Source organism: Anopheles ziemanni, chromosome 2 (assembly GCF_943734765.1).
Source record: "Anopheles ziemanni chromosome 2, idAnoZiCoDA_A2_x.2, whole genome shotgun sequence".
In the NCBI taxonomy this organism is placed as follows: Eukaryota; Metazoa; Arthropoda; class Insecta; order Diptera; family Culicidae; genus Anopheles; species Anopheles ziemanni.
This window is the reverse complement of record NC_080705.1, coordinates 7,180,579-7,191,252: the sequence shown is the minus strand read 5'-3', so window position 1 is coordinate 7,191,252 and position 10,674 is coordinate 7,180,579. Positions and strand designations below refer to the sequence as shown.

Sequence of the window (10,674 nt, the reverse complement as noted above, 5' to 3'; positions counted from 1 at the left end):
AGCAAGTTGCCATTATCCTTTTCGTTACACCTTCAACCTGTTAAGGCACGTGTGCGGTTCTTGATTTATAGGCTGCCAACAATAATGTTTTAATTGACAAAAGGTTTTATATGACACCCGGGTATTATGAGATATGCCGCTATATAGCCAGTAAAAAAGAATGGTTATCAATTGTTAATCTGATGTTTTTTGTTTTGTTTTGCGAGAAGTATTAATCAACCAGTTTTAGCGAAAGTTGAAAGCGAAGCAAACACGGCTGTGATCTCTATTGCGATCGTATAAATGTTAATAATGCTCTGTACAATCTAGCTTAGTAAGGGGAAAGTTAATTGCTTTTCATCATTCAGTTGTAAGTAGAACCATTATGCTTGATCTGTTGATATAAAAATTCGAGTTGCAAAGTCGCAAAAAGTGGAGCATAAAGTACATAAATACGCTTACTATCTAATTCCATTACAGGCAAACTATTATGCCACTAGTTCGCAAAGTTACACGATTCGATATTGGTTATCGTTACACCCGGAGTGGGTTGGTCTTCCTTTGCCCTTAACGCATCCCCGTTGGATTATAAGCTAGTAGATTTAGCAATGGACAAGAGGCAATTCGAGAATGCGGGGCTGCAATCTAGGCACGTCGGTGTTATACGTGTTACGGGGGCTACGGGTTTTTGTAAAAATATGTGAGGTTTTAAAAAAACAATTCTACTGCTACGCCACGACGGAGCTATGCTACTAAAGGCGCGAGATTTCCCGGTCGTCGATGATCACACCTGTCGTGCCACATTAGTTAAAATCTTTCTTTTTCTATTCGTTAGTTCTTGTTCACTGTTTCGCTTCCTCGCGCTCTCCGGTTACAAATCATAACTCCCGCAACATGTTGAAGCCATTATTTACGTTCATGTTAGATTGTTTTGAAAACATTCGATAGACCGCTACGTGGGCACGTTATTCATTTTGTGTTTGTTTGTTTGCTTAAAAAACACTGGAGGACTTATGATTTATGATTAAACACGATTTAAAACAATCAACCCTAGATTCTTCTCCATTTGTTTTGATTTGTTTGCTCAATTGAATTCACTTAAGTTTCAATGCGTACCTCTTTTCAATACTAAAAAGTATGATATAATTAAAAGTTGCACTAAATCTACCAACTATGTGTTAAAAAAAAGGAAAGATTCTATTCCTACTGCTCACACGGACGATTCTAATGAGATTACTGCAAATAATTCGAACAAACACTCAAACACGTACACACAATAAAAAAAATTAAAGGAAACTGAAGCGCAGAAACACACATAATGTGCGTCAAAAGTCAACCCTGCCGCAGCATCATGTTTAAGAGTCCATCATTCTGGTGGGGCATTGTGATCGTAACTTCGAATATTGCCATCATTGATATAGATCGGTGACTGTCACACAACCACGATTTGTTATACCTTATGTCTAAAGATTTTCTACAAATATAGCGAAGATTCTGTACGTTTGTGCTTTCTTCTTCCTCTTCTTCTTCAAAGAGCTTTTCTTCTCTATGGAAAACGAAAACTGGAAGCACTGCATGGCGAAGGGAAACTTTGTTTCCTTCGGTAAGATATTGAACTGATAATCTTCCACTCAACATTGAATTATAAAAAAGAAGGTGCACTTAAAGCTTCCGAGTGTTTAATTATTTTGAAAGTGCACGCTTTACGTGGTTGGTTTAAGTGGTTTTGCTTATGCTATCAGATATATTTCGTTTGTGCAAGGATTTGCTCCACTCCTCCCTCTAGCATTCTCGCGATGGCACCAAGTAATTGTGTGTAAAATGCGAATTTCAATCTCATTCATTTGCAAGATACTGTAGTTGTTTTTGAACGGTTTGGTGTGGGGCTTGCTGGAAAATTTGAGGAAACGGAAGGAGAACACACAATAAGCACGTTTAGCTCTTCCCATCGTGAGTTGGATCGACTTGGAATCATCTTCAGCTCGATCTTCGATCTTATCCTTGTGCACACAGCTTCCCCAGCCTCTTTGTTTAATTCGCAGACATCCTGTTCCCATGTGCTTTACCACCAGAGCAATGCCGCATTTTGTTTTTGTTTTAAAACGAAACGAAATGAAAGGTACTGTTCGTTTCGCTTTTTCCAATGTATGATTTCATAACTGCATCATTCACATCAAAGAAATAGCATCCGCTGCTTTTTTAATGGGGCTACTCACAAGCAACACTGAACGATCACAGGATGATCGTTCGAAGCCAGAAGTCCTCCGGAAGGAAAGGCATCCGCTGCTCGAGTTTAAATAAACTTATACCCCCTTCCCCATATCGGTGGTGTGCTGGAATCAAAATGTTTCCAGTCGATTTCCATTTCCATTCCATTCCCTTTCCCTTTCCCTTCTCTCTTCGTCTCTCAGCTCTTTCTCTCTACTGGTTCTTAGTTTTTGCTTTAAATTAAATGCTTTGGCACAAGAACCAACAACGAAAATATCCGGTTGTGACAAACACAACCGATCGTCATTGGGAGCTTGTTGTTTTGGCAAATCGTAATTAAAAAAAACTCCATATTCCATAAATGGCAAAGTAGTGTAGATTACAGCTAGAGTATTTGGGTAAATATTAGGACTAGTTCGGTTTCGGCAAACGAACGCGATTAGAGCAGAAATTATGGTTGTTGTTTATCTTTCCTTTCCATCGGGTTAAAAATCAGGTGCTAGTATTTAAGTAGTAAAAAAAAGAAGCGTACAGACAGAGAGAGAGAAATAGAGACAGGGCACGTTAATCGGATGAAAATACATATGAGTGGGGTGGTTTAAGCATTTAATATTGTGAGTAGCATGATGCCTTGTGGGGTGGCGAATTCAAGCAACACGTTTGCACAACATGCTGCTGGCCAGAATTCGAAGGAATATTATTAACAGTGCGCCGGGGGAAACCATTGCTTAGAAGGGAAAGATCGTTCTGTGCCGAACGATGGACCCTAGCCAAGAACTTTGGAAGAGCCATTTTCCCATCGTTCAAAATGTACATTATCACATTGGGTAAAAGAGGAGCAAGCGCGCTGTTGTGCGTTGGCATAGATTTCCAAAGGGGTTTCCATAGTGACCCCATCATATTGAACAGCATTAGGATGGGCAAAAGGAGGGGGAGGATAAACGGTAGTTACGGTAATGCAACCGGTTGGAAGTAGTGATAGAACCAAATTAATGCCAGCTTTCTGTCATATAAAGTGAAATTATTGTTCTTGGTGGTTGTTGTTGTTGTTGTTGTTGTTGTTGTTGTTGTGGTAATGGTAGGTGGTGCTAGTATTGGTTGCTTTCTCCTTCCACTTAGTTGCGAAACTTAGTAGTAATACATGATCATTATTAATAGTTAATTATTATTCGTTACATTAAGCTTACATGTTATTCTAATAATGCGCGTAGGGGGGTTCGTAGACATTTCATCTTTTTTTTAGTACAATTTTTTCATTGTAACTGATTCCGCTCTCCTCCATCGTAAGTGTCCACATTGGTTAGTGGAGTGAATTGGTGGTTTTCTAATACATTTCATTATCCCGTGCTCTCATGAGTTCGCATATTTCACGTTAAAATGTGTTTATCAAATACTATCGCGTTGGTTAGAACTGATTGTACAACTGTTAGAAGGCAAAGAAATATCGAAACGAAACAGTACGTGTGAGGAAAATTAAATGTTAAAAGAAATCCGTTTTTCGTTATGCGTTCCAAGGTTGTGGTCAGAGCATAGAGCTTCACTGTTTCTAGTCGTTATAGTTGTACATATGAGTGTCGTGCCTTTTCGTTCGCCTACATTTGTGTTATAATATTACGGTGAAGATTTGCTGGGTTGACAACGTTTGTTTCCTCTTGATTCGGGGTGTATTAGAATAGAAAATGAATTAGATAGTGATTGCACGCACGCTTGCTTTCACGAAACAGATTAATCGTTTGTGTTGGGAGTCGACTTTTGCAACAGATCTGCCTCTCTCCTTCGCCGTCCCTACATTCTTATTGGCGTTATATGTGTATGTGATTGCGCAATGCGAATATTATTTTTATTAATAATTAATTAATAATCATGATTATTATGTTCGTTAATATTCGAAACATAGACGAAAGTGGAGAGTAGTGGTAAAATTTTTAAACAAATAGAAGTAAAGTAGGTAAAAAAGAGTGTTGTTTGCGGGAGTGCGTGGAGAAGTAAATTAATATATAAAAAAAAGAAAGTTTATACACTATAACAATCATTAGATAAATTATTGCCCCACCGCCCGGTAGTGTTGCTAATGGGTTTGTTTGTTGTTTTTTTGTGGTTGTTGCATTTTTTTTTTTTTGAGTTTGTTTGAAGATTTTTTGTTGGTTGCGTTTTTTGTTTTGTTTTAGTAGGGATGATCGCGAGGCGCGTATTGCCTTCTAGGATTTTTCATTGCACCTACGCTGTGATCGGCGTACTCCTGCAGCAGCGGATTGCCGGCGGCCGTAAGCGCGTAGGTGTAGTCCGTGTAGGGCGTGGCGTAGATCAGGCCGGTCGTGTGGTCGATGGTGGCCGGCGGGCCGGAACCGGCCATCAGGCTGGCGGCGGTCGTCGGCACGGAGATGCGGGGCGAAAGGATGATGGGCGCACCGAGCGGATTGGCCGCGGTCCGGGCAGCGAGCGGGTTACCCGCAGCCAGGTTGGCCAGGGCCGTTGCGTGGTTGAGCATGCGTGAGTCGGCCGCCGAGGCTGCCGCCGTCGCCAGCTTCCACCGCTCGTCCGAGTACTGCTGGGCGTCAAAGTTGAACGTGTCGGTCGTGGCCACCTTGGCGCTGGAGTCGCGGTACGTGCCGTTGATGATGGCCAGCTCCATTAGCTGGCGCTTCTTGAGTTCATCCTCGCCTTCGGCGTGCGGTACGAGCAGCTTCTTCACCTCGTCTAGGGCGCGCTTCAGCTTGATCGTGGCCCGGTTCTCGGTATCCTCGACTGTGATCAGCACGTGCAGGTCGTCGGATAGGTGCTCCCAGTTTGGCTTGCCCCGGTTGGCGTCCTCCTTTTTCTTGTCGCGCATCGAGCCCTTCCCCCGGACCATGATCTTGCAGCCGGTTTCCTGCTCGAGCTGCTTGGCGGTCATGCCACGCGGACCGAGGATGCGCCCGACAAAGTTGAAGTCCGGGTGCTCCTTCACCGGCACGTACACCTTCTCGTTCAGCGTGACCGTCTCGCCCTCCGCCTCTGGCAGCTGCAGGGGCTCCTTCGTGACGCCATTGATCTGGAAGAGCGAGGCGCGCACCTTGGAGATCTCCTCGTCGAGCAGCCGCTCGACGTGCAGGAACACGTTCGGGAAGGCGGCCAACTGTTTGCGATCCTTCAGCAACTGTGCCAGATAGTCGGCGATACTTTGCGTCGTCTGGTGATTCATTGCTACGCTGCTGGTGTCACTACTGGCGCCGTACGCACTCATAATATGATGTGTATGGTTCATATATGTGTGTTCTGGTGGACACTTTGATGTGACCACGCGGTTAAAGGTGAGTAGAATTTTCACTCACAACACGCCTTGTGTTTCCTGCACCGGGACTACTTTCTCTGCTTTCTTTATCGTCAATCTTTCACGTCAATAACTGTTCAATCGAACTCCAAGCCAGCCAAACGCAAACGGAACACACGCTTAATATATTTTCAAGGCACTGATTTTCTTTTACCGTGTTTAATAAAACATTCAACGGATTATCACTCGATCATAAACCACACTTCCGTACCTTTGAACGAGAAGAAACAATCATTAAACATATTTCCTCGCAGATTTAGCCTTGAAAGTAAATGGAAGAGTCGAAATACCGGCACACTTTTCACATAAATAGTCTCTAGTCTTTAAATGTGATCGGTTGTATAGACTTTTTGTACCATAGTTTTACCATTAGAAATGTTTAAGTATTAAAGATCACAAAATGATTATAGTTAAAAATAAGTTTTCAATCAAAATATTTTGAGGTTTTTTAAATAACATAATTGTAATGTAAAGCTCGTGGTAGCGATTGCGAAAAGCGGTACACTAGCCCTACTGATATTTTGTCTGTAAGTTGTGACGAAGCGATCAATGGCATTTGTGAAAATCTTGTCGCGATCATTCGCACTTTCTCTTCGATCATGCGTGCGTTGCATACACGCAAGCCAAGCTTCATGTTACATTTGCCCCAAGAAGATCATGACCTATTGCCAAACTAATGTACGTTGAAAAAGAAAATGATTTTTCCATCGGACTTCTCTAAACTTCAAGAACTTGAAATAAAAAAAAACTATACCCCACGCAAAAGACGACAGCGGGAGGGTACAATGTGTGCGTGCACGCGGCCATCCGGGTGTAGTTGTTTGTTTATTTGTCTCTGACGTTGTCTGCTGGGGCACTGATTCCGGGCCACTTTTCGGTAGCTGAGTCAGCGGCTGTAAAAAGGCAACAGCGAAGAAGAGAGATTCCGACTGAAGCCGTATTTCTTTACTATGAAAATCAGAACATTTTTCTCGAAAGAAAGCAATCGAAAATCACCGCTTCTGTGGATGAATAATAAAGTTTATCGCCTTTTCTCGCTGCTGCTACCTCCGACGACGTCGCCGTCGTTCTAGGTCGGTTCATCATACGAGGCGCGTTCTGGTAGGGAACACTTGCCACGCGCACGCACACACCCAAAGCGCACCCCCTCGCGAATGACTTATGCACACACACACACACTTTACGAGCGCGTTTAAACCGGCCCAACATGAGGAAAAATAGACACACGGCGCATGAGAATATCATGGAAATCTGGTTTTCGGTTCTGGGGTTGTTTTTCACGCCGCTTTCTTCCCAAGACGACACGCATGCAACTACACAAACACACACCACATTTCTGGTCGTAGGGCAAACGAACGAGCGAAGGCAGGCGGGATGCGAGGGATGCTGTTCAACGCCCCGCGGGTGTGTGAGAGAAAAGGGGAGAGCGAAGGATGATGCCGATTCGCTCACCCCAACGCCCCCGTTTCGAGAGTTCGCTTCTTTTCCTTATGTTACGGAATTTGGTCCGATCGTACGCAACGCAACGCTTTCGAACGGGAGAGTTCTGCTAGATCGTGTCTTGATGATGTAAATCGCGAGGAAAGCATTTTCTTTCGCACGGGAAAAGCATGCCAAAGGCGGACACAATAGTCACACTAATTCCAAACGCCCATCGGGGAACCATCTCGCTCGCGCTTCGGTATTGTAACATTCTGTGTCTTTTTCCACTCTTCTGTTTTTGTTATTGTAGTACGCTAGAGTAAGATAAGTAAAACTGTCGTTTATTTGTCACTGAACGCTTCGAGCGGCCAAGAAAAACATCCGCGAACCAACACCAACTCAACGAGCACACTGCGCGTTTCGCATCGAAATTAAAAGCCTGAGACACGCGCGGTTCACCGAAAACACTAAGTGTGCCACCACGACGACGTCAACGAGGAACAAAAAAAAATACACTGGGACTTAACCTCCGCACGAAAGTTTACCGGAATTGTCACTTTTTATTGTGCGATTTATTGAAACCGCGCCCTACCAGCCAAGTAAAAAAAACCCCTTGATGAAGTTTCGATGAATCTTCCCTTCGCGTACCCTTCGCACAACAGCGGCGCACTCTTGTCGTACGCAATACACACACGAGAAGCACACCGATCTCCCGTTATTTTCCTTACGTTTTCGAAGATCGCTGACTGTGGATACATTTGCCACGAATCGGTTTGCCTGTGGTTTGCTGATTGTCACACAAAAACTGCCTATTTTTTACCTCTTTTTCCGTTTTGCTAGGTTACTTAACGCACGACCGCACGTCACGACCGACTCGACGAAAGGTTCGGATGACAATAAAAGTGTCGAGCGGTTGAACTCTCTCACGATGCCCTCGATTGGGGTGGTGGAATCGCTAGCTGTCTCGCCTTCGCACGCGTAAGCCACCGGCGCATGGAAGCAAACTTCTCTCGCCAACGTGCCAACGATCGTTTCTCCCACACACACTTTGAGATGCACATTCCATCTCGCTTTGGCATCTTGTCAATCGTGTCACCCTCTCTCCTTCGGCCAACACTTGATCATAGCACGCCTGCGCACTTTTTGTCACTCTCACTCTCTGCCTCTCTCTCCATCGGCGAGCCGGGAGAGATGTGCTCTCGGCATCTTGTTCTCTCTTATCACAACGTTTCTCCCGAGGGAGACAGAGAAAGATTTGTGTACAAATTCCGATAGTAAAACTGGAATGGAGTAGTTTTGCTAGTTGATGTTTTCTTAAAAGTGAATAATTTATGTGATTTAACTAAATGCATCAAAGTGAACATTTGCAGAAGCAATTTAACTTCAGTCCATCAAGTACCACCTGCACCAGCTCGCATTAACTGATTGAAATTAACGAAAATGGCGATTAAAACATACGACAATCGGCACATCTGTACCATCGAAACAACGCGCATATCGCAGGCCGAAGAACAGGCCCTTCCCAAGCGCGAAAAATTGATGAACTACTTGAAAAGTCTACGATTCGCTTCGGATCGCCATCCTTCGACGGAGAAGCATCTGAAGAGCACCTATCAACTTTCGAAAGAAAACGAACGCCTGGCGCGGTCCTTTCCGGCCTTCATTATCCACCCGTTTAGTCTGCTCCGGGTGTACATGGATATCGTGATCTTCATCGTTATGAACCTGCATCTGGTACTCCTCCCGTTCGCGTTCAGTTTTCTGGCCTTCCTACCCCACCCGATTCGGCACACGGTGGAGTATGTAGACTTGGCTTTGTGTGGCTTGCTGTTCGCAGAATTCGTCCTCAAATTTTGCACCGGATACGTTATACTGGAAACGAACGAAATCGTGCTGGACCCCAGAAGGATATTCTTCAACCGTCTGCGTCCATTCCGTTTGGTTTACGATCTACTGTTGTTCCTGCCATATATTTTGGTGCTGGAAGTGTTCGATCATTGGGTCTACGGCGCTGGGGCGGAAGCTTGCCTTATGTTCGTGTCATTCCTATATCTGTCCAACATTGCCCGGTTTAGGGATAGTAACCGCTACTTCCGAGTGATTCCGCGATGTATGCAAGTGTCGGAAAGCAGAATACGCATCGTGCAGGTGATCCTCAACACACTGTACGTACTCCATTGGACCACGTGCTTGGGGTACATTATACCACTGCTGCTCGGGATACGATCCCCCTCAGATGATAGTGACCACTGGCTTCTACTGGATGGCATGTCGCAGGACTTCCAGCGTGCGAATCGCACCATGGTGCTACGTTCCGCGACGGATCCTTTCGTACGACTAAGGCTCAATGACATCCAAACGAACTCTTCCGCTAGCTATCGTTACTTCCGGAGCATGATGGCGACGATCCGGGTTGGCCTGGCATCTTGCGACCGGAAGGACCTCGAGCAACACTTCATGTACCAGTGGATCATGTGGCTGGTGATGTTTCTCGGTTGGATCTGGTTTAACTACGTACCGATCGTGCTGTGTCGGGTCTTTGATTCTCCCGAAATGGCCACCGACCAGTATGACAAGTTCGTTGACAATCTGAAGGCGTACGCGTACAACAAACGCCTCAGCAGCGAGTTGGAGCGCGAACTGCGAGCCAACTTTGCCGCCCGCTTCCGAACGAGCTACTTCGACGAGGAGCTGATCATGGGACTGTTCCCGAAGAACCTGCGCAGCAGCATCCGCATGGAAACGTGCCGTCATCTGGTCGGCAGTGTGGATTTGTTCAAGAACCTTCCGTACTTCATACTGGCCGACATAGTGAACTGCCTGCAGCTGGAGGTGTACTTGGAGCAGGATGTGATCATCGAGGCCGGTAGCTACGGCGATTCGATGTACTTCCTGGCGGCCGGCACTGTTGCGGTGTACGCGATGAATGGAAAGGAGCTTGGCCATTTGACCGATGGGGCCTACTTTGGGGAGATTTCGCTCGTCCAACGGAACCAACAGCGAACGGCCAACGTGGTTGCGCTGGAGCAGTGCGAAATTTATCGTTTGTCCCACGAGGACTTTCAAAACGTCATCAAACCTCACACGTATCTTCTGAACCGCATTCGCAAACAGGCAGCACAGCGCTTGTCCATGATGAAGCGAAAAAGGGATAAAATGTACGGCAAGAAGATCATAGAGGCGTTTTTGCAGTGAAGGCGAATAAAAGCGTCTTGATGATTAAATTGTCCAACCTTTACCATCGGGGGTAAGTATGAAAAACACACCTCAAAACAACTTTGTGCCAACAATTTGAATAACGACAACAACCCACGGTAATTGTAGTGAAAAGGAAAACTGGCTTAACTTATGCGGGAGACTTTTCATCGCGAAACTGTCCGACTCATCTGCTCTCCAGGGAAACCGACAGATTCTCCCATTTTCTCACTCTCTGGAAGGTTGATTTCTCGCGATGCTGCGAGGTTAAAAGACCGCTTTTCACAGCCTACGTAGCATAACGCATACCAATGCATGATGGGGGCAACATACATATGGTCATCCTATGTGGGACGCACTTGAAGAGAGCGAACGAGCATAAAGTAAAAAGTAAAAACCCATCTTCACGATGCCAGGGAGATACATGTTGCGCATCCAGCTCTGTTTTTCTTAAGGTGTTGGTTTTTCAATGCGTACACACACATAAGCAGGTACGCTGGTTCAATCAACAAGGAAAGTCCGGGAGGTGGAAAAAGTCAAACATAATTCTTACATTCTTC

At 45.1% G+C, this 10,674-nt stretch overlaps 2 protein-coding genes across 2 annotated transcripts; one reads left to right on the top strand and one right to left on the bottom strand.

Annotated features, from left to right (window-relative positions):
- Positions 1 to 3,930: 3,930 nt before the first annotated feature.
- On the bottom strand, positions 3,931 to 7,789 carry LOC131282990 (protein held out wings). The gene is made up of 2 exons (XM_058312549.1): positions 7,740 to 7,789; positions 3,931 to 5,708 (listed from the first exon to the last, which is right to left on the bottom strand). The coding sequence occupies exon 2, from the start codon at positions 5,429 to 5,431 to the stop codon at positions 4,352 to 4,354; it is 1,080 nt and encodes a 359-aa protein (XP_058168532.1). The 5' UTR covers positions 5,432 to 5,708; positions 7,740 to 7,789; the 3' UTR covers positions 3,931 to 4,351.
- A 547-nt stretch (positions 7,790 to 8,336) lies between these two features.
- Positions 8,337 to 10,114, top strand: LOC131280990 (potassium/sodium hyperpolarization-activated cyclic nucleotide-gated channel 1-like). Its single transcript, XM_058310244.1, has one exon. It carries the CDS (start codon positions 8,360 to 8,362, stop codon positions 10,112 to 10,114), a length of 1,755 nt encoding a protein of 584 aa, XP_058166227.1. The 5' UTR covers positions 8,337 to 8,359.
- The last annotated feature ends 560 nt before the right edge of the window (positions 10,115 to 10,674 follow it).